This window comes from Aspergillus tanneri (genome assembly GCF_003426965.1).
Source record: "Aspergillus tanneri strain NIH1004 chromosome Unknown AapTan_2_pilon_pilon_pilon, whole genome shotgun sequence".
In the NCBI taxonomy this organism is placed as follows: domain Eukaryota; kingdom Fungi; phylum Ascomycota; class Eurotiomycetes; order Eurotiales; family Aspergillaceae; genus Aspergillus; species Aspergillus tanneri.
Window position 1 is genome coordinate 1088851 of NW_022984629.1, and position 22079 is coordinate 1110929.

The 22079-nt window shown below is 45.2% G+C and overlaps 9 protein-coding genes across 9 annotated transcripts; 5 read left to right on the forward strand and 4 right to left on the reverse strand.

Moving 5' to 3' along the window:
* Nucleotides 1–187: 187 nt before the first annotated feature.
* On the forward strand, nucleotides 188–867 carry ATNIH1004_000324 (uncharacterized protein; the record flags this gene model as incomplete). Its single annotated transcript, XM_033565045.1, has 2 exons — nucleotides 188–321; nucleotides 387–867. The coding sequence occupies 2 exons, from the start codon at nucleotides 188–190 to the stop codon at nucleotides 865–867; spliced, it is 615 nt and encodes a 204-aa protein (XP_033430802.1).
* A 3419-nt stretch (nucleotides 868–4286) lies between these two features.
* Nucleotides 4287–6671, reverse strand: NOC2 (mRNA-binding ribosome synthesis protein NOC2; the record flags this gene model as incomplete). Its single annotated transcript, XM_033565046.1, has 1 exon — nucleotides 4287–6671. One exon carries the CDS (start codon nucleotides 6669–6671, stop codon nucleotides 4287–4289), a length of 2385 nt encoding a protein of 794 aa, XP_033430803.1.
* Nucleotides 6672–6808: 137 nt separating this feature from the next.
* VPS28 (ESCRT-I subunit protein VPS28) lies at nucleotides 6809–7764 on the forward strand (the record flags this gene model as incomplete). The annotated part of the gene is made up of 3 exons (XM_033565047.1): nucleotides 6809–6997; nucleotides 7056–7292; nucleotides 7357–7764. The coding sequence occupies 3 exons, from the start codon at nucleotides 6809–6811 to the stop codon at nucleotides 7762–7764; spliced, it is 834 nt and encodes a 277-aa protein (XP_033430804.1).
* A 389-nt stretch (nucleotides 7765–8153) lies between these two features.
* Nucleotides 8154–9326, forward strand: ATNIH1004_000327 (S-adenosylmethionine-dependent methyltransferase; the record flags this gene model as incomplete). The annotated part of the gene is made up of 3 exons (XM_033565048.1): nucleotides 8154–8187; nucleotides 8254–8514; nucleotides 8587–9326. 3 exons carry the CDS (start codon nucleotides 8154–8156, stop codon nucleotides 9324–9326), a joined length of 1035 nt encoding a protein of 344 aa, XP_033430805.1.
* A 491-nt stretch (nucleotides 9327–9817) lies between these two features.
* ATNIH1004_000328 (uncharacterized protein) lies at nucleotides 9818–10570 on the forward strand (the record flags this gene model as incomplete). The annotated part of the gene is made up of 2 exons (XM_033565049.1): nucleotides 9818–10018; nucleotides 10133–10570. 2 exons carry the CDS (start codon nucleotides 9818–9820, stop codon nucleotides 10568–10570), a joined length of 639 nt encoding a protein of 212 aa, XP_033430806.1.
* A 198-nt stretch (nucleotides 10571–10768) lies between these two features.
* Nucleotides 10769–12955, reverse strand: rok1 (RNA-dependent ATPase ROK1; the record flags this gene model as incomplete). The annotated part of the gene is made up of 1 exon (XM_033565050.1): nucleotides 10769–12955. The coding sequence occupies one exon, from the start codon at nucleotides 12953–12955 to the stop codon at nucleotides 10769–10771; it is 2187 nt and encodes a 728-aa protein (XP_033430807.1).
* Nucleotides 12956–13653: 698 nt separating this feature from the next.
* Nucleotides 13654–14474, reverse strand: ATNIH1004_000330 (F1F0 ATP synthase subunit g; the record flags this gene model as incomplete). The annotated part of the gene is made up of 3 exons (XM_033565051.1): nucleotides 13654–13903; nucleotides 13958–14042; nucleotides 14225–14474. 3 exons carry the CDS (start codon nucleotides 14472–14474, stop codon nucleotides 13654–13656), a joined length of 585 nt encoding a protein of 194 aa, XP_033430808.1.
* A 2355-nt stretch (nucleotides 14475–16829) lies between these two features.
* Nucleotides 16830–18836, reverse strand: ATNIH1004_000331 (uncharacterized protein; the record flags this gene model as incomplete). Its single annotated transcript, XM_033565052.1, has 5 exons — nucleotides 16830–17608; nucleotides 17716–18090; nucleotides 18147–18488; nucleotides 18518–18652; nucleotides 18713–18836. The coding sequence occupies 5 exons, from the start codon at nucleotides 18834–18836 to the stop codon at nucleotides 16830–16832; spliced, it is 1755 nt and encodes a 584-aa protein (XP_033430809.1).
* Nucleotides 18837–20539: 1703 nt separating this feature from the next.
* Nucleotides 20540–22004, forward strand: ATNIH1004_000332 (uncharacterized protein; the record flags this gene model as incomplete). Its single annotated transcript, XM_033565053.1, has 2 exons — nucleotides 20540–21278; nucleotides 21538–22004. The coding sequence occupies 2 exons, from the start codon at nucleotides 20540–20542 to the stop codon at nucleotides 22002–22004; spliced, it is 1206 nt and encodes a 401-aa protein (XP_033430810.1).
* Between the last annotated feature and the right edge of the window lie 75 nt (nucleotides 22005–22079).

Consider the following 22079-nt stretch of genomic DNA (forward strand, 5'->3'; position numbering starts at 1 on the left):
TAGATTCACACTATGCACGTACCCAATTCATATGGTTTGGGGCGGTGCCAAGCTCTACTCGCTGGACCAGCTCCCACGACTTCTTGTTGCAGCTCACGAGTTTCAGTCTAACCCTACCAATGACCCGTATGCAAATTTTATGTTACAGGCCTTTACCAGTAAAGAAACCGTCGGCGCTGTCCTAAACATGGTCTATCTCCAACCTGAAGAAAATCCCGCTGCCTTTGCGGCGTTTGCCTCGATCCCGACCCTAAAAGATGAAACTAAGGTCCAAACATTAACACAGATGATGAGCGGGCAGATGATTCCACCCACTCCTCGGTGTGTCTTTACCAGTGCCTCCTAATCTGACAGGCTTCTGTGGATATTTGGCTAACCATGTATAGATGGGACTGGTTCGCAACAAGCTTTACACCAAGTTCATCGCTTTACGAAGATATCTCAGAGATGTTTATCTCGGCGACGGAAGTAGAGACAATAAAATCTCTGCAGTCTGGAACGCTCGCACTGGGTGTCCAGCCGATTCCGCCCAGCGCTGTAGCTGCCGGGCATGAGCGCGGCGGAAACGCGCTTGGCCTGCGAAACGAGGCCCAAACTTGGTTCGTCCTGGATGCTGGCTGGCACAAGCCCACCGACGACGGTACAGTGCACAATGCGACACGATCGTTGTTAGATACGATTGAGGAAGATGCACAGCGTAAAGCAGTTTATGTCCCATACATATTTATGAATGATGCGAGTTGGGATCAGGAAGTCATTGGGCACTATGGAACCAAAAGCGCACAGCGACTGAAGAAGGTGCAGAGTGAATATGATCCTGATTGTGTCTTTCAGAGTCTTGTACCGGGAGGGTTCAAGTTGTCTTGATTCTGCCGTTGACTTAACTAAGTTATAATTGAGTGGACAGGAAGCCTTGTTCTCCACATTCTAACTTTGTTCGTACGCATGGTCTATGAGCAATTGGCATGATATACTGCTGGCGTTATAGAGTACAGCTATGATTTTGCCGATATTTGAATCTTTAGAAAAAGAAACTTTGAGAAGGAGGCTTGCTTCACTATGAAGTTCATATTAGGAACACACAGGCCGATAAGCTTTAATTTTTATTTATAGTTATTCGAAAAAGTTCAGAGTAAACATAACTTGCTTGGAGCTGGAATTCACGGCTTCTTCGCTAAAGATACACTGTGAAGATACATGATTCTAATACACAGTGCTAGGTCCGACCACCTCTGTAGCGATTGATTGGGAAGTTTAATTTGCATTTATGGAAATTGATTTGAGTTCGACTGGTAAGTTAACTACTGGATCCAAACTCCCTCGACTAACTTTCCTAGTATGTCGGGTGGCTTTCAGATCATTTCCTTCAGAATCACGCCAACCTATCTACATATAAAGCATGCATGCTCTGAGCTAATCTTTCCTTCAAGGCCAATAGCTAATATTAGTACCGTACTTGACCTTCAATCTACAGGGGAGAATTCTATATGTCCGATGTAGCAGTGGCAGCACTACAAGATAATCAGGTTTTTTGGGTAGATACTCAGGGTGAAAGCCGGTAGATAATGGGAATAGTATCAATTTCGTTCTATCGGTGTGAATTATTCTACCGGTGTGGTGTAACCCCTAGCCGAAGGTGGTTGGGGCACTGTGGAAGGCACTACGGAGTAATATGGATAGGTTCAGCGAACGTTAGGGTACAGCACTTGGCAAAAGTAGATTAATTGGACAGAGGCCAGTGATCAGCTCAGGGCTGCTCAAGGCTGCTCAGGTGCTCAGATCTGCTTAGTGAGCAAAAAGCGGTAAAGTAGTTGGACACCGAGCGGCGCAAGACACCGAGCGGCGCGCCGCTCACCGCTCCGGCTCTCCCTTACCTCCATCTTACTTTAGATAATATTCATACATTTATCTCTATACAAATGAAATATATTATAAAAAATACGCAGTAGAACTATCTGGTAGGAATTTTAATTAATTATGCCCTGAATATTTAATTACTCATGTGGGAGGCCTTCGCTGCCTAGGTGCCTGGGCCTTGGCCTGAATCTTTGCCTCCTTCTCGCTAATTATTTAATATGCTGTATTAGCAGTTAAACTACCTTTATTTTAAATAAACTGTCTAGGCTTTTCCTTTTTTTGCTTTTAGTACTCATCACCTGCCTAATATTAATAAAATTTATTTTTTAACAAAGATATTTACTATATAGTAATTTTATTACCTTTTATAGCTTTTTTAAGCAAAGTATTAGCAATTAATAGAAAAAAGCCTTAGTTTTAAATCTTAAAAAGTTGCTTTTTTTATTAATTTAATTAGTAAAGATTATAAGGTGTTTTTCCCAAGTAAAATAACTAGTTACTACCTAAAAAAAAAGATAAAGTTAGTATTTTTAACTTAATTTTTAATTTTAATATTACTATTAAAGAATTAAAAGGAATAAGGCTAGTAGCCTTAAATCTACTTAATATATTTACTAATAATATTGCTTTTAAGTAAACTAATAAATAAATAAATAAAAAATCTACCTTATTAATAGTTTTTATACCACTATTTATTATTTCTTGCACTTTTTGACCATAAAAGCGCTTTAAAAGTGCAAAACAGCTAATATCAAGTGGTTAAAAAAGGTGAGATAAATAAGGAGGCATATAAAGTGGAATAATTAAATTTTCTATGCAGTATTAATCAAATTCAGCAGTTACATGGCTCCTGTGGCCATCCAAAATAAGTAATCGATATGTCATGGGCTGAACCCATAGAACCTACAAGATAGGTTATGTACAAGAAGGAATCGTTGAAGAAGGGAAGAAAGGAAGAAAGGAAGAGGAAACAAGGGGTAAACAAACAAGGTGGGAAGTCAGGTGACATGGATCGAGGGCCAATGGGCCAAAAGGGTCAGTAGGGACAGTAGGGACAGTAGGGACAATAAGGACAATAGGGACAACGGGGACAGTAGGGACAATAGGGATAATAGGGACATTGGCCCGAGAGGTCAAACGGGCTCTAACCCTTTACACGATATTAACCAACAGTGCGGGATCTTGTATGCTTGTTAAAAACTTCTTGTAGCTATTTAAGTCCCAGATTATTATTAGTCCAGCCATTCTCACTAAGACTTAGTTAATAATCTTTAGGTAGAACAGAATACTACTAAGATTAATATTTTTTTCTAGTAAAAATAATCTGGGGGGGTAAAACCTAACCACTTGCTTTAACAGCTACAATTAATATAACCTATTCTCTATTACCTGGTTAGATTAATCTAGTATTAGATCTGTGTGTTTTTATACTATAAATAACTTTAGCTATTAATATTACACCTATTTAGAAGCCAGTTTTGTTTATATTATAAATATTTTATTTTAAAATGCTATATTTTTATATAGTATTTTAAACTAATTAAAACTAGTTTTAAATAACCTGTGGATCTTCACACTTCACCTGCTAGTAGTTATATTAATAATTATATTTTAATTTAATATTATTATAGCAGGAAATAAATTAAGTAACCTATTTACTACTAACTAAATTAGAGATAAAGGCCAGGGATAACAACAAAGTCTTTTAACATGCAGATATTAAAAGACTAGTAAAATATTAAATTTGGGAGATCTGTTAAGGCAGACTATAATTAGCTATATTAATAATCCATCTTTTTAATATATCCTTTTCAAGATTGGATAATTTCTAGCTATTAGTAATAATATTATTGCGGTTACTTCTTCCTTTAAGTTAATAAAGAAAAGTTCGTGAAGAGACTTTAAATACCTTGGCACAGGTAGTTTTAGATAAAAATTGGTTATTATTTTATATATTAACAGCCATTTTTATTCTCTTATCCATTGGAATGGCACTCATTTTGGTAATATTAATAAAATATTAATAATAATCAAGATAAAAAGGCTTCAAATACTGAGACGTTTGAATATTTTAGGAAGAGCGGTGAGCGGCGCGCCGCTCGGTGTCCAACTACTTTATAAAATATACCCAGTAAACCTTCACTAATATCTACTAGACTACTATTACGTAGAAACTAGACTGGGGGTGAGCATTAAAATGAAAAGGGAAAACAAGAGGTCTCAAGAAAATCAAGTACATATGCATATGGAAATGCAAATCTTTAGCAACAACCCACTCTTAATCATGAATATTGAACTTTTTATTGACTTCAGAAAATGAAACAAAACCATATCCCATAACAACAGCCGGGATAGGAGACAGGGAATAAAAGTCTTCGATAGTACAAAGGGAAAGGAAAAAAGAGAAAACCGGTATGAAAGAGATAGGTTTAGGCCTCTTCCATTTCAATGTCATCTTCATCTTCACCATCTTCTTCCTCTTCCTCTCCCTCTTCACCTGAGGAACCCACCTCCTCATTATCATCCTCATCACTTCCATCATCGTCATCGTCATCACTAGCTGCCCCATCCATCAGCTCCTCCTTATCGGCTTCCTTCTCCTCAGCTCTTCGTCTCTCTTCTTCGCGTCTAGATTTCTCGACGAGTATAGCTCTCTCTTCTCGCAGCTTCCGCTGCGACTTCACAAACGCACCGAGCGGAGTCGACTCCCAGTCGACATCCTTCAGGAAGGTCTCCACTTCTGCCCGATTTCTGGGGGTATATGAGACGCTGAGCCTACGCTGCTCGATCCAGCGGGCATTAGCCTCGACCTTCTGCACCAGAAGTAGGATCATCTGGTTAACCTTGGCGTTCTTATTCCCTCCGGAGCGTGAGCTGGCTTGCTTCAGCCATCGCTTGAGGGAAACAATGATGGGAACGGAGAGCTCGGGGAAAGCAATATGCTTAGTCCACAGGAGGAAGAACTCAGATAGGAGTTCAGCAACTTGTTCACCGACTCCGTCCTGATACACGCGGGTGCGGATGTATGATTTCGGAGCGCGGATAGTGGTGTTGAAATCGAGTTGCTTGAGGGTGCTGGATTTCGGAGGTTTGCGCATCTCAGTAAGAGTGAGAACTTCAACAAGCGCGGAGGCCAGGGGGATGTAAGTACCCGTGGCTCGGGAGAGACGAAGGAGGGATCGGATCATTTGAAAACGGAGAGGAAAGTATTGGGCCGTGGGAATGAGTCGCATCGCACCGATGGTGATCTGGACAACGGGGTAGATGAGAGGTCGCATGGCGGATTGTCTTCCAGCCTTGGCTTCGACAAGCCCATCGCAGTGCTGGGAGAGTACACGGGACCAGAAGTCAAGAGAGTGCACATATTGCCAATTGTAAATGGTCTTGTAAGATTCTTTGGAAGTGTTGGTGATGCTGCTTCGGAGATGAATGGCAAGTTGACGGATGAAGTTAAACCCGGTGGTGTAGGATACATTTTGGTCGATGCCCCAGAGCTCCGCAGCTGAGTTTTTCATCAGGTTCACGCCCGGAAGAGTGTGCACGGTCGTGTTCCGACTGCCCTTCACGACACCCTCGTAGGATGCCTTGAGTACCGATTCCTTGATTCCAGCATCACCAATCATCACCAATCGCCGCAATAGAAGGAAAGCCGTGATCCGAGTAGCTTCCGCGGTAGACACATCGGCCCAAATGTTAACAATAGTCTTGACTAGCACTTTGAGTAGTTTCCTGAACTGTAGAAGATAAGGAAGCATAGGCTCGATAGAAGAAAGAGTCAGCTTTAGTGTTTGCTCGTCGGACAGATTCGTAAGTAGCTGGTGAACGGATGATGTATGTGACTTGATGAGGGATGTAAGGGTCTTAAATTTCTTCGAATCGAGAGACAACTTGATTTTGCCGGAAGAAGTCTCCTTGACTGGAAGATGATGCGAGAGAACCCTCGGAACAGTGCTAAGCGCGGTTACGAGAACTTGGTGGTAGACATTCGAGTCTGAAATGGAATATTTCTGCTCTTGACCCTCAGCCTCATTGATATAGGCTGCAGCACGGAAAGCAAGAACGGCTTGTCGCATGGCTCTAATAGAGTTCTGTTCTTCCATCAACTTCTGCCACTTCTTAACCATGGCGATGGTTAGCGTGTTGTCCACTGCATTTTCCTCTTCCTTCTCCTCCTCTTCCTCTTGCTTGGCCGCCTTCTTTTTCTTTTTAGCGGGTCCTTCGTCCTCTCCTTCACTTAGCTCGTCGACTTCGGCAAGATCACCATGGTCGCTGAAGTCAAGCAGTTCAGCATCATTCTCCTGCAAGTACTTGTAGAATTCCGGGTCCTTTTCCTTCAAAGCTTCGAGCTGATCCTTATGTGCCGCGAAATCATCATGTCCACTGATGTCCGAGGTACCATCTTCGTCGTCGTGGGATGCAGCACCGTCTTCGTCATCGCTACCTGAAGCCGCAGAAGATTCATCTTCGCCATTCTGTTCCTCAGAGCGCTTGCGCTTTCCAGTCTTAGGAGTGACGTCCTTCTTCTGGGCCTTCTTCCCCTTGTTGGCATCGGCATCGGCATCGGCAATATCGAATCCGCCCGCGAAGAAATCGTCGACGTTCATTTCCGCAAAGGCATTCTGCTTCTTTGCCTGCTCTGAGTCTTCCTCCGCCTCATCCTCTCTTTCCGCCCGTACCTTGGCATTTTCAGCCTTGCGCTTGTCTTTGAGATGGTTCCGCTGTTTGATCTTCGCAACTGACTTTCGTCGTTCGAGGACGTCTTTCAAATGTTTTTTCTCGAACTTTTTGGTGGACTTCTTTTGACTTCCGGCCATTGTGCCACGTACCCTACTCCGACCGTGCGGTTAAGGATCAAATGGAATAAAATGGGGGTGGAAATCAATCGAGAAGAGTGTTATCACCAGGTGAAAGTTTTTTGGGGGAAAAAAATCGGAAAGATTGTCGGCAGAAAATGGCGGCGCCGATCTACCTAATCGGGCCACCGCCTTTCCCCTCAGACTCAACATCACCGAAACCACCATTCCTCGCGATTAGAAGATTTGTTGCAGTTATGTATGCCCAGCGTCCTCTGGCCTATGCCCCTACTCCGTACAGTTATACACCAAATCCAGCGTTATCGGCGTCCATCAATCTCGATGAGGTACACCGGTGTGTCAGGCCTGCTTTGCAGGGCAGCTGGCTAACTGCTGCTTCGCCAGGAAGTCAAATTAGCATCTAGCTCCGCGGAGCGCGATCTTTACGAGTCTTTGGCAGAGATCTATAGCATTATTGTCACCCTGGATGGATTGGAAAAGGCCTACATTAGAGATGTGGTAACAGAAGCCGAGTATACGGAAACGTGCACGCGACTATTGAAGCAGTACAAGTCCAGTCTAGGTGATGATGCCGTCGCGAAGGAGTTCGCCGATTTGGAGACCTTCAAACGGACATGGAGTGTAAGTGTCTTCTCTTTACTCTTTCTCTCGAGCCATCAAACTCACTATCTTCGTGTGCTTTTAGCTGGAATGCCCCCGTGCCACGGAACGCCTTCGTATTGGTCTCCCTGCGACAGTCGAACAAGCCTCCCACAGTACACCTGCGGCGAATCTGGGCTCTGCTGCTGCAGGGTCTGCTGGCGGTGCTTCAGGCAGTCTTATATTGACAGCCACGGAGAACTTTATTACATTTTTGGATGCGCTGAAATTGAATATGGTCTCTAAGGATGCTCTACACCCATTGCTCTCCGAAGTCATCCAGTCGGTCAACAAGGTGACGGATGGGGAATTCGAGAACCGGGGTAAGATCATCCAGTGGCTGATCGCATTGAATCAGATGCGTGCGACTGAAGAGCTGAGCGAAGAACAAGCCAGGGAGCTGGCTTTTGACATCGAGCAAGCATACCAAGGCTTCAAGTCTACGTTAGGGTGAAGGGGATCTGTCTTATAGTAATTATTGCGGGGAGTTCCGGTACAACTGGAGTTGGGAGTTCGTTTCGAAGGAAGGTTCCGTTGTCCTAAACTCCGTAGTATAATGATAAATCTCTTTATTTTCTCCATTTCCTTTGAGCGAATGATAAAAAAGGTACAATCCCGTGCCTTATCTTTGGGTCGGAGCGGATCCGATCCGCGGAACATTTTCACACCAGCCTTTCCTTTTTTGGCAATCACGACTTTTTTTTGCATCTGGACCGTATAACCCCCATTTTCCCGTTTTGCCACAGGTACAGTTGTTATATAGGAGCAGGCCTTGTTCCTACTGTCTTGGACTAGGATCATTATACTAAAGTCGAACTTGGTTTCCGGAACAGGCAATTCAACATGATAAGCGCGGAACCGGACGAGCCTCTCCATGGTCTGTATATTCCTTCTACCACCTCCCTAATAGATAAGAGAGATAGGGAATTGACAGGCCCCTCAGTGTTCGACCTGCCTCAGATTCATACCAAACCATCCGGCACCGAAATCCTTCGAGCCCTCGATCTTCTAGCGATTAAACCACGGAGTTTTGGCTTCAAAGCCCACGAAGCGGTGAAGGGCCGAACCGTTCATCCGGCTGGCGTAACCCGTTATCTAACATCGATCATCTCTAGCCCGCTTTCATGGCTAGATACCGATGAACTCCGGGAGGCAGTATGGGATGCCACAGCTGCTCGACTCAGCGAGCGGTCTGGTCGAACCGGTAAGCTGGAATATACCTGTATTCGCCCGTTTCTCGCGTGTCTTCATACCCTAACCTCTTGTTTTTCAATAGCAATGCCTGCCATGTCCCGTATCTTTACAGTCCCCAGTCTCTCTGGAGAAGAGTTCACACTGACCCTGCATGAACCATCCTTGACTGCTGATAATCTGGGGATGAAAACTTGGGTCTCTTCATATCTCCTCTCTCAACGGCTTCACTCGGTACTTGAATCCACGCCGCCGCTCGTCCCGTCCACATCAACGACTTACAAGGCCGATCGAACTCTTCGGGTATTGGAGTTGGGCTCCGGGACTGGACTTGTAGGACTCGCATTTGCAGCCATACACGGCAAGTCCGTCTCAGTTCATCTCACCGATCTTCCTGCCATTGTTCCCAACCTTTCACATAATGTGGCCCTAAACGTGGAGCTGCTTACGAATGCCACGGCACAAGTCACAACAGGTGTACTGGACTGGTCGACTCCGCCTGAGCCACTTCCAAATCAAGATCAAAAGTATGATCTTATTCTGGCTGCCGATCCCTTATACTCGCCAAAGCATCCAAAATGGCTGGCGGATACAATCAGTCGCTGGCTCAGTCGTGGACTCGATGCGCGCGTTGTCGCAGAAATGCCGCTGCGTGAAGCATATCTTCCGCAGATCGAAGAATTTCGGCAGCGGATGACAGATATTGGCCTGGCGGTGGTCGATGAGGGAGAGGAGATAGGGTACGATGATTGGGAGAAGGCGGATGGGACAGCACTCGAAGTCCGGTGTTGGTGGTCAATTTGGGGGTGGAGCGAGAAGCTCTAGTTGACCACGGCCCTCCATCAGTAGATCATCTATGATCAAGATTCACGATGTCACGACAACCCACGATAACGAGCGATGATATAGCACATAACAACCAACATCGATAGACTAGACAGACGCTACTATATAGCAGTGATGGGCTGGCATTGTTAGTATAGACTCTCAATGATAGGTTATTTGAAAATATGCTTGTAGTTATAAATTTTCAAGATCAAATCGATGTTCACATACACTGAGGTGAATGAGATGAGTGGTAACGGCAAAGACATGGAGGTCCTGCGTTGCTCACGTGCGGAAAGTCCTATGACGTAACCTGTCGCTATCACCTGTCATTTAAGGTACCATACAGGGCCTGATGTTTTCAAAATAAACACTCAGAAGAAACCGGAAGTTTAACTATACAAATCAAAGAATACACGCCATTTCATATTCTTTTCTGAACATATACTAATTTTACAATCAGTATATTACCTAACCGATCAACTCCAAAAATGGTCTTAGGGCTTCTAGCAATAGCCGCCTTCCCAACAGTAACAGGCGTCTCCTTGGCGGCAAGTGAGCAACGCAAAGCAAATCAGCGTAGGGAAGATGAGCGTCGCATGAGGAGGTTTAACATTGACGTCGAAAGCGCCGGCGAAACGCAAGAAGACAGTGAGGTACAAGGGAAACGCGTTGTCTTACGGGATGAAATGGTCTGCACTATTGCGATGTGATATGGGGTGGAGAGACAAAAGAAAATCAAACTGCACATTTCCAATGATTCCGGTGTTGATGCAGACATAACTGACTTGATTTGAATCCAATAGATTTATATTGATGATCCTGACCCGTCGAACCGGGAGACCCCGTCGCATACGTCACAGGCGTTCTACGTCGAGTATCCTGAGCTAGAGCATATGAAACATCTTGGCCGGGGTCTAGGACTTGTCACTACTGTGACGGACAGTCCACCGTTGTTGCATTGGATATACGCGGATAAGAATACGCATGGGCTCAAGTGTGGCAATCGCACTGCCAGTGCTGAACATGTCGTGGGACCTTGGGACTGGGCAGATGACGAAGAAACAATCACGCTCGAGGAGAACCGAAAGTTTGTTGCTGTGCAGGAAGATAATAGGGCTTGGGTAGTCTATTTTGATCGGGACAAGGATGACCTGGAAAGAGTTTTGGAAGAGCAAGGCAAACTGGACAATGCATATGCGCCAATTGTTTTGAAGAGAACTATGGTGCTACAGACTGCTTGATGAACAAGAAGCAAACCTTGAACATTTTTAAGACACTTCAGCTAATTCAAACTGCGCAGGACGACAAGAAAAATGACAACTCATGGTTTACCTAATATTCAACAGTGCTGTATTGGGAATCGTAATTCTTTCTTTTTGTACAGGATATATAATAGCGGAACTCCTGGCCCCTTAGCGTGTAGAAGGATCGGTTGATCTTTAATCGTCTAGACCATCCCAGCTGCCGCCGTCATTGTCAGACTCTACGGCTGGCTGGGTTATGGCTTTCCTGTTGCGGCTGGCTGCTATAGCGCCTTTCTTTTTGTTCTCCATTCGCCGCTCAAAACCGCTCTTTGTGCTAATTCTTGCCAGTTGATTCTTCCCATCAGAAACCTTGGGGTTCGTCTGTCTGGCCTTAACACCATGTTTCTTCAGTTCTTTCTTGTTCTTCTTGCTGAGATCCGGTAGTGAATCCAACAGCCATTTCTGTACTGACTTCTCACCCTCTTCTCCTCGTAGTTTTTCACTAACATCGATGATGTTGGCAATGCTTTTAACGTATGGGATATCTTCTTTGGTGTAGTATGTGACTGCAACACCACCTTCACGTCCAGCTCTGCCAGTTCTTCCAACTCGGTGAACATAGACCGCAGCGGAATTCGGAATATCGTAATTAACAACGCCGTTGATGCCCCGGAAATCAACGCCGCGCGCTAAAAGATCAGTCGTGACTAGGATCCAGATTTCGCCTTTGCGGAATCCTTTCATGATCTCAGAGCGCTGGGTATCAGACATTTCAGAATGGAGGACTGCTATTCGGGAAGAGCCACCTGCTTCCGGAGGGATATCGTAGCGTAATTCAGATTGTAGCGCTACAGCTCTTGGAATCGTTTGGGTGAATATCAAGAACGGTGGGCGAAGGCGCACATCCGAGTCTGTTGCTGCTGTGGGGCGAAGAAGTTGTCTGAGACCCAGGAGTTTTCCTTGCTCCGTTGCAGCGTAAACTAACTTATGCTTTATGTTGGGAATAGCGGAATCCTTCAAGCCAACGACGAGACGGATCAACGGGTACGACTCCATCTGATTAGATGCTTCTTTGCGCTCTTTAATCAATGACTTTGCGAGATCTTCAATATTTGATCCCATAGTAGCCGACCAAAGACCCACCCGAAGTCCTGGATGTGTGCAAGAACGCCAGATATCGAGGGTCTGCTCGCGGAAGAGGGGATCCAAAAGAACATCCGCTTCATCCAAAATGAGATTTCTGACCAGAGGCAGGGAGGCCATATGTTTGGTCCCATTTGCGGAAAGTGTGTTGACCAGAAGTAATGGAGTGGTGACAAGAATGTCACTCTTGGTTATGGCAGCCTTACCCTTGCTCTTCTTTTCGGTAGCAGTTCCATCGTCCTCCGAGTCTGAATCTTCAGGACTGTCTTCGTTCAGGACATCATCTTCGTGCCCATCATCGTGATCCACCACCCGCATGCCCTTCTTCATCAGCGTTATCTTTACCCCAGTTCCCATAACCAGTTTCCTCCCCTCGTTAACAATCTGTCCAGCAAGCTCCTTGGTAGGTGCAACAACGATAGCAAAGATTCCCCGTTCTGTCTGCTGCTCATGGTGATGACGCACAATCTTGTTGATTACTGGGATCAAAAATGACAGTGTTTTACCACTACCAGTTGGCGCAACGACCAAGAGATCTGGTTCCACAGCCTCACCAGTCTCCAACTTCTGGACAGTACTAGGCTCTCCTAAAAGTAGAGGGAGAGTCCCCAGCTGCACCTCCGTAGGAACAGAGAAGCCTTGTTCAGCGATATTCTCCGAAAGCCGCCGAGAAATCCTGTACTTTGTCCGTAGCTCCTGAAACGACACAAGTGGCTGCGGAAATAGTCGACGAGCCTTCTTTTGTTCTTTTTTAGTAAGAGATTGAGAAATCTCCTCCTTTTGCTTCTTCTTCTTCTTTTTCTTCGGCTCCTCGTTTGGCACATGCACCGGCTGAATCTCTTCAAGATCCCGCAGATCTGTCACTTTAATCTTGTGTGCATTTAAGATAGTTCGACGCTGGACTTCATCCATAGGCTCTTCTTCCTCTGGCTCAGACGCATCGTCCTGGTTAGATGACTTATTTTCCTTCTTCGCTGCCTTTTCCTCCGAAAAGCTTTTAGCGGAACCAAAAAAGTCAAGATTCACAGCATCGTCATCATCAGATTCTGGTTCAACCCTTACGTGGTCCCTCTTCCTTTTTTTCCCTTGGTTTTTCTCTGCGACGAGCTTCTCAGCATCGGCATTATGAAAAAGCTGGGGAGTTTGAGCCTTGCCCGTGGAAGGGAGCTTCGGTACTGAAGACGGGGTCGCACCAGGCTTGAGATTGGTGGACCTTGTTAACAGCTTGAAAGCATCCATACTTAGGCACAGAAAAGGTAGAAGACCATGCGAAAGTACACCGTTAGACAAGCAGCAACTCCGAATCTGGAGAATTGAATGCCTTGTTGTGGTTGTTGAACATTTCAATTATCAAAGAAAAGAAAAAAGTCCGACGCAGAAACTCTTTCCCGCACGGGCCAATCAGAGGCAAGGATCCAACCCAACATTTTATTTGCAGGAATGTTGCACTGAAAAGGAACTACAGCGATCATGCGATCAGTGGAAGTATTTAAAACTCATAAGTACAATATAAATTTTGGAATTTTTTTTTTGCCAACAATACTCTTATCCGTCTACTATGTGAGGTCAATACTAGGTAGGTGTGTACACCTACCAGCAGCACCCATGTACTTATCCACAAATCTTTCAAGGCAGTCAGATACTTAATGGCCTGTCTCTAATAAAGTCGTCTATTTCTCTCCACTATAGGGAACAGCATCTATAACAACCTCCGACACCCTCTAACGATAATTATCTAAACAATGAAACTCATCTCTGTAGAGAAAACCGCGGAAGCACGATGTCGACACCAAAAAAAAAGACCAGAAGATAGTCTCCCAAAGTCGGGGGTTTACCTCAGACAACAGTTAAATTCCATCGTCTATCATACAATAGTACAGCGCGCACATAAAGGAAATCAAAGAAAGACAGCTAGAGCATGAATTTTTGCGATTGACCTAGTGGTCACCATGATGCTCAGGGTGCCCCTTGTAGCCAACAATGTTCATTCTTCCGATCATCTCACCAACGGTGAAAAATCCAATAACCTCCGCAGCAGTAACGCCTGCCAAAGCAATCTCCTTCTTGTTGGCACTGCGAACACGAGTCAAGATATCTTGGGGGGAGAATTTGAGGCTTTTGAGTGCGGCAGGGTTGCGGAAAGCATTAGTCAGAGGCTGGAAATATAATTGGAAGGTGGCCAGGCTCCTGGACGGCATCAGTAGAGGTCGTCTTAGTAGGTGATACGTTGAAGGTGCTTACGGGGGTGTCATGTTCTGTCCGCGGAAAACCAACTTGCCGAGTTCAAGTCCGACCTTCGCGTAGTAGACGGTAGGGGGTATCATGGCTAAAAAACATCAAGAATCGTTAGCAACATTCTGATATACAGCGGCATCTATAGAGTTGGCGGATTGTGGATCCGTCAAGGAGCGCAGGGGAAGTGATCACAATTGACCACATCCAAGGTCTCCTCTTTTTAAGCTAAGAAAATGAGGACTTCAATAAAGCACAGGGAATATATCATCTTACAGTCGACAAAGGAGATGACTTTTCCGGTCCTTCCACCGATCTTCCTCAGGGCGTTGGCAGCATTGGTGAGCGCCGGACCAGCGGACGAAGAGACGCGAGAAAGACCCTCAGACGCCTTAGAAGCCGCTGAAGATGCAGCCTCACTAGCCTTGGAGGCAGCTTCGGACGTGGAGGAAGCGTTCCTGACAGCGGCCCTTCGGGCCAGGAACTGCGATTGCCGGAGCACAGCACGGGACGCTGTTGCGGGCATCTTGAAGACCACTCGAAAGGAAAAGGGGATAAAAGGAGAGAATGACTTTTTGGAAGTCGCAGGTAAAGGACAAAAAAGTCCAATGGCAGAGTGGTCAAGGGCCAGAGACACTGGTTCGTCGCGCAATTACAGGACCAGAATCTGAGATTTGACGTTCGGGAAGTTCAGGGAAAATGCCCACCCATTGATCACGTGATAACACTGATCGGTGTTCATTCGGAGGTAGAGTTGCATATCCGACCTCTATAATCAATCCCAAACCATTCCAAGTTGCTATCTTTGGCTTCTTGTTCTGGTTAGTCAATACAGTTGCTTTAAATACTACTCTGAGAGGCATAGGGATATATACCCATTCTATAATTACTTTATTTCTTACTTTTAACAACACTGCCATCCTTCTACGTACACACCTTCACATGCTACCAGAGCTTCAACCCCTCGCACCTCTGTCCTGTAATATTAATCAAGGATGTGCTAACAACATAAAACCCTGTCAATCAAGGCATGTGTGTCAATAAGTTGTACATGTATTAACATTTTCGAACATGAGCCCATGCATGGACATTATAGTACCCTTTTTCAAACTCACAGGTAGGATGGAACAAGGATCTAGCATTTGGGTGGAAGTAATTTCAGGAATGGTCCTGGCCATAGACAGATTTGCTCTTGTGATATAAACCAGGCCGGTAGGCTGTATAGAGTTGTGCGACTTTATTGATACTGCATCTCTTAATTTTCTCCATGCATTCCTCGGATGCATATGCTGCTGTCTACACTTGACGTTTATAGAAGATACATGGGCTCGGAGATATACTTTATTGGCAAGCTCGCTAAGGTACTACGCTTTTTCCTCATCTAGGGAGACGTTTTGAGCTTGTAACATGTTTCGCGTAAATATATATAGCAAACGTGTTTGATAATTAAGAACGGACCGAGTCACCATAACACTGAGCCAATTTATGTCTCTAGAAAATATCTTCCTGGGAATAATAGTTTTGGAGCATTGGCTGATATCACAAGACAGTTAAGATCTAGACATTAGTACGCACCTAGTAATGCAACAGTATATCAAACAGAAGCGGAAAAAAATAGCTAAGCACTAAAGGGCTAATAATCTATTTAGCAATTGATACATTTACCCAGATTTATCTCAATATCCAAGGAGAATCTGTAGATAGCTATTAACTTTATATTTATCCTATCCCATATCGATCTTTCGTGAACTGTAGAAACTGGATATAATCACCTACGGGCGGACTCAACAACCTCGAGTTCATGCTAGAACAATCATGGCCGTCACTTTCTCTCTTTTAGTTAAATTCTTAGCCAAAAGAACTAATAACGTCATATTATCTCAGCCCTTATGAAATAACTAGATGATTACAATATCAATACAACCACGAACTAAAGATGCAAAGTACAATATGAAATTAAAGACAAATATAGGAGACTACAGGAGACAGTAAACCTGAAACAAACCTTAGAGACGACTTAGCCATCTTCGCCTTATCTCTTGTTAAGTCTTGGATCCAAACAGAGATGTTCACTTAGATGTATATATCCAACTTTTTCACACCATTCTTGTGTTCCTATACAGCATTCACTTGTGTCTGGCTCATACCATTTCTTTACACCCCTAACTTATTTAGGGTCCTATGGTTACGAATTAGTCTTTTACTTCTAAATAACATGATAAATACTCCGTTTAACGATGTGACGGCTAGAAGGCGGCCGAAAAGGGCTACTTCGGGGGCTGTTATAGGTGTCGCTCTATCCAGAGTACACAGGTGGGGCGACCTTGTTCAAATTCTCATAGGAAGGGATACAGTATCTAAAAGATCGAAAGAATTGTCGGTTGTGCCAAGACCCAGGACGAGTCTTCCGAGATTTTGAACGATTCACAGGACCTACAGTGTAACCTGCCATATAACTGTCAAATAATATGGCCGTTGGTGGACCAGAATCATGTGACTGGATCGGGGTAAAACCCCCGCGGAGCACGCAATAAAAATAATCATCAAGAATAACCAAGATCAAGAAGAGCCCAACCAGCTCAATTCAGTCAAATAAGACCTATTTACCAATCGTACTCTATTTCCTCTTCGGGACTAGCCGTACATGACAATAACTAATCCATCGGAGAATGGATTGATTTGCTTAGTAATACCCGCGATGGAAAACCAGCCTGATCCACATAGCTACTGAGCCCAAGACATTGGATACTAAAACAATGTCGGACATCAGGTCGCCTAAACCCTACTCATCAACAGTCGGTAGTATGGTCTCCTTCCACTGTGCTTTCCAGATATTCTAGCGGTCTATATCCGGATAGACTAGTGTACCGACCCAAGGCCATCATGGGAAAGTATTGAGAGTATAAGGTATAGCAAAGTTAGAATGGTTCGGGAAGCCGGTACCGGTGTAGTGATCCTCTTTCCATGACCCAGTAAGTTCCCCCTCTTTAATCTGCGTCTGTGAAAGATATTGAATACCCCGAGTGATTGATGAATCTGTAGGTGGTAAATATGCAGGCAGGGCCATCAATGCCCAGGCCGTCTGCGATGCTGTAGATGGCCCATTGCCAGCGAGGCTAGGATCGTTATATGTTTCGAGGCGCTCGCCCCACCCACCGTCAGGATTTTGAACTCTTTTGAGCCAGTCAAGGGCGGCATGAGTGTCGGCTTTGTGTTTCTTTTCCATTACAGGATACGTATCATCCCAACCTTCCAGGTGGTAAACCAACCCGCAAAGTACCGTACTGGTTCCATAAATGTAGTTCGAGCCCCAGCGACCGTGCCATGGCCCATCAGAATCTTGCTCCGTTGACAGAAAATCAATTGCACGCTCAGTGGCCGAGGACATTCTCTCAATGAATAATTGAGGAATTGGGTTTTTACCATTCTTAGATAGTACGGCGCCCGTCTTGACTAACAGGCCAAAACATTCAAGGACACGCCCAGTTACATCTGCGGTGGATGGGTCGCAGAAACTATCCATGTCACTAAACGGGATTTTGTTTAGGAACAAATAATTGTTCTCGCGGTCGAATGCTGCCCATCCACCGTCACTATTCTGCAATCCGAGGATCCATGAACTGCGGATAATATGGGGCTTAGATCGAACAGATTTGGATCCTGCTTCACCATCGCTAGGATTGCCGCAGCAGTGTCGTCAATATCCGGATACCACGAATTGAAGTACTCAAGCTAAACCCGCCGGGTGAAACGTTTCCATTATACACTCCAATCGCCCTGTCGTCCTAGCTGTTGGCGGGCCTTAAGGTATTGTGATGATCGCGTAACGAGGGAGCTTGCAACCGGTAGACTAGAGTCGATGAGGCCAATAGTCATAAGAATGGTATCCCATATTGGCGAGATACAGCCTTGTATTCTCAAACCAGCGCTGTCTCTCCAGGCGTAGGTGTTTTGGAGAGCATCGATGCCTCGACGTACAGGGCTAGACTCGAGGTCATAACCCTCCAGTATGAGTGCAAACAACCCAGCATGCAAGGGAGGAAAGATGCCTCCGATATCGCCTTCAGGCTCCTGGTGTTCAAGAATCCAAGCCACACATTGTCGAAGCGCAACTTTTCTCAGAGGGAACCACCGCAGGCCACCTAAGGCTTTCAGAATATTATCGACACAGTAAACCCAAATGCTGTAAGATCATCACGCCATAAAGACCATAGAGAAGGGGCATATGGAACCATTTTATCTGCTGGATTGACCCAAAGCTTGTCCAAGTAATCATTAGATGGCGACGTTCCATTTGGCAAAGTATATATGGGACGATGATGTCGAATGACCAGCATTGGTACCACTGTTGCCCTGGCCCAGCTTGCCAGCCGATAGATGCTCATCGGGGCGGTTGCAGGGAGCAAGATCAACTCAGCTGGCAACTCGGGCACCGCGGACCAAGGGAAAAGCCCAAAGCAAGCGAAAAACATTCGAGTAAAAACGCGCACCTTCGCTATGCCACCTTTCGAGAGGATGAACTCGCGTGCAGGGCGCATCGCTTGGTGGTTGCGTCAAGGCCCAACAGACACAAGGCGAAGTATGCTTCGGCAGTTGTGGAAGCATCTCCCGGGTAATCATATGCAATGCTCCATGAACCGTCTCTGTTTTGCTCGGACAGGAAATACTTGACGAGATCGTCCTGGTCTGTCTCGATGCTGAACCCTAAGGCTTGCGCGAGGAAAACTTATTCCGCTGTAATAGTGGCATTGCATTTCATCTCACCATACCAGTGGCCATCCTCCCGCACCTGGCGTAATGCGTAAGTGCCAGCACGCTTGGTGGCATCGCAAGCCTCTATATGCAAAGGCATAGATGTATCCCCGGGCATAGATCTCACGTGGTTCATGATACTCAAAGGTAGAAGATGGGTTTGGACAAAAGTAGTTAATTGCTTATTGAATGGGTTGGTGTCCAGCAGATATTTAACCCCAGAAATTGCCATTTAAGTAAGCATTTGGGCTAGCTGAAGTAAGTCCAATGGCTGCACTATTTTCATGTAGAACCTAGACCTTCCAGTCAATAAAAGTCTAATCTATACAATGGGGCATTGAATGCAGGGGAAGGGCACCTCCTCTACATACCGAGCACCGGAAATGAGTAGGATACAGGTGATGCATGCATCATATTCTTATGAAGCCCACACATGTTCCCATGCAAACAGTAAAATCCTTTCAGAATATGTCCATCTTTCTCTGCATCTTTCTTCCATCAACAATGTCTGCCTCCCCTGATCCAGGCGGTTCCAAACTAATACCATAATAATCTATAAAGGAACCTCCCCAATTTTCGGTAAATGTCGATCTCCAATAAACTGGCTGTAGTGGAACTAGAATACTCCACAGGTGACCATGTAGAAAAAGCAAAGCACTCTGAAAGGTACAGTTTTCCTCAAGAAATTGGCAATATGCGATCATACAGTGCGATGATATAAACTGCTACTCTGTATGCATGGCCACCTTGTTATGTGATTCGTCAGACGCAGTATATAAGAGCCTTTTCAGGTACTAAAAATCCGACCGGCCTGAAGCGAGACATTGGTTCTGAGGTATCCTAGTGCATGCCTCCTGATCGGCTATGTTCATATCCTACGATCCTGCATACCAATAGCGCCTTCTGCAATTCTATCTTGGGCTCAAGAATTTCTATTGGAAACAAATCGCCATATTTTTGGCAGATGAATATGCCCACTCCATACTAGTCTTCATTTCTGGAAGCAAACCCCTACTAGCCGAAACCATCCCTGGTAGCTGCATATTATTACAATAGACCATATTGACTTGTGGTTCCGCATATAGCTCAAACCATAAAAGATTCTCACCTTTAGCTTCTCGAGAAACCTTAGCCACCCCTTGCACGCCAAACAAACTTTCGGACCGGGGCGTGTGGGTCCAGTATACTTGGGCACTCCTTTTGTGATCACAGTAAAGCAGTAAAGTTTTTCCTTCCTACTTATGGTTGCACGGGGTACATCGCAAACGGGCAAGTCAAGGATGATCATTGCAATCTTCTTCTTTTTTTTTTTTTTGTTAGACAGGAAAGGATAGGCTGTTCATTGGGCGGGTCTCATGAGACTATTCCTTGGTGATATATAATGCAGATCTTACTTATGTTATTGTTATTATTCTTATCTATATTACTTTTGTAAAAGTCCGTTCTTGATTAGTGCGCTGTGTGACGGAATTACTCGCTCGAAGAAATAGTGTCCAAAAACAAAATAATGGTGGGCCTGTAACTAGAGGGACGAATACCCTGGCAAAAGGTGCTCCAACTCCTCTGAGGCGACATATACAAACGCAAAATCTAGCCCATCTCTTAACCTTTTTCTTACTCATTCTCCATCGCAGGGCAAGACCACAAGATGTTTTTAAATTCAAGTGATTTGACGGCGCTAAGACCACGAACCACAGCAATGTCACAAGGTGAAAGCAAGTCTCCACTGCAGAAAACAAAGAAGTCAACCAACCAGATACCGACATAAATCCTGATCCAACAGAAGAATACATAGATGGGGTGCTACTACATGTGATTGTACTTTGCCTCGCTGTGGCAATGTTCCTCGTTTCCCTGGATACGACTATTATCTCAACCGCTATTCCTCAGATCACGGACGAATTCAAATCTACGGCTGATGTTGGCTGGTATGGGGCTGCATTTCTTCTGGGCAGTGCTGTAACTCAAGCACCATGGGGGAAATTGTACGGATTTTTCAATATTAAATGGACCTACCTCCTCAGCCTACTCACGTTCGAGTTAGGATCTCTGCTTTGTGCTCTTTCCCACAACTCCCCAACACTTATTATCGGCAGGGCCATCGCAGGAGTAGGCGGATCAGGAATTGGGTCGGGGATCTATACTATTCTCGGGGTCTGCGTCCCTCCAAGGAGACGTCCCATGCTGATTGGCATCACTGGTCTGGCATTCCTACTCGCCAGCTTTGCCGGCCCCGTTATTGGAGGAGAGTTTACTAGTAACGTAACTTGGAGATGGTGCTTCTGGATCAATTTACCTATTGGTGGAGCTACATTTGCCGTCATCCTCTTCTTGTTTCGGTCACCCTCTCCACCTGCGAATATGAAAACGTCAGGAAAAGAGATAATCTTCCAGCTCGATATACTGGGAATCATTACATTAACAGGTGCATTACTCTGTTTCCTACTCGGTCTCGAATGGGGAGTCGGCAAGTCCTGGCATAACAAGGATGTGATTGGGTGTCTGATTGGATTTCCAATTCTTGCGGGGCTATTCATTACGAATGAGCTCTTCTGGGATGATCGGGCGATGATTCCCCGTCGATTACTTCTGAAAAAAAGAAGTCGCTATTAATCTCGTTTTTATTTTTCTAGTGGCGGGCGCATTTTTCATGCTCCTGTATTACATGCCCATCTACTTCCAGACAGTAAAGGGTAACTCAGCTGAGGACTCGGGGATACGAACCCTGCCGTTGATCGTATCAGCTGGCGTTATGGCAGTAATTGGAGCGATAGGGCTCGGGATTACTGGCTACCCAACGCCGTTTCTGTTGGTTGGTGCAATACTAATCAGTGTAGGAGCCGGGTTACTATACACCCTGGATCTTGTAACGCCGCCGAAACTCTGGATTCCGTACCAGATTTTGGCAGGGATCGGGATTGGAGCTTCACTCCAGGTACCGATCATTATGAACAAGGCCACTGTGGATGCGTCGGACATGTCGACTATGACATCCATGACTTTGTTCTTTAAGTGTCTGGGGGCTTCGATCTTCATGCAAACAGGGCAGACCATATTCCTCGACAAGGTCAAGCGAAACTTGGAAATGGCATCTGTTGCCAATGCGAGCCCGAACCAGATACTCACAGGAGGTCTTTTGAGTGGACAAGATACCGATTCAGAGTCAAGTACAGGATTTCGCGCTGCTTACCTTGGGGGTCTGAAAGATGTATTTGTGCTGGTAGTAGCACTCTCGGGCCTTGCCACTTTCCTTGCACTACTTGTGGGTCGATATAAGATGGATATAGCACGACTGCGGCTGTGAATAGTCGAAAGATTTTTATAACAAGCTGGTTCATCGAAAATGCTGTTAGCTGTGATAATGGAAGGCAGTATAATA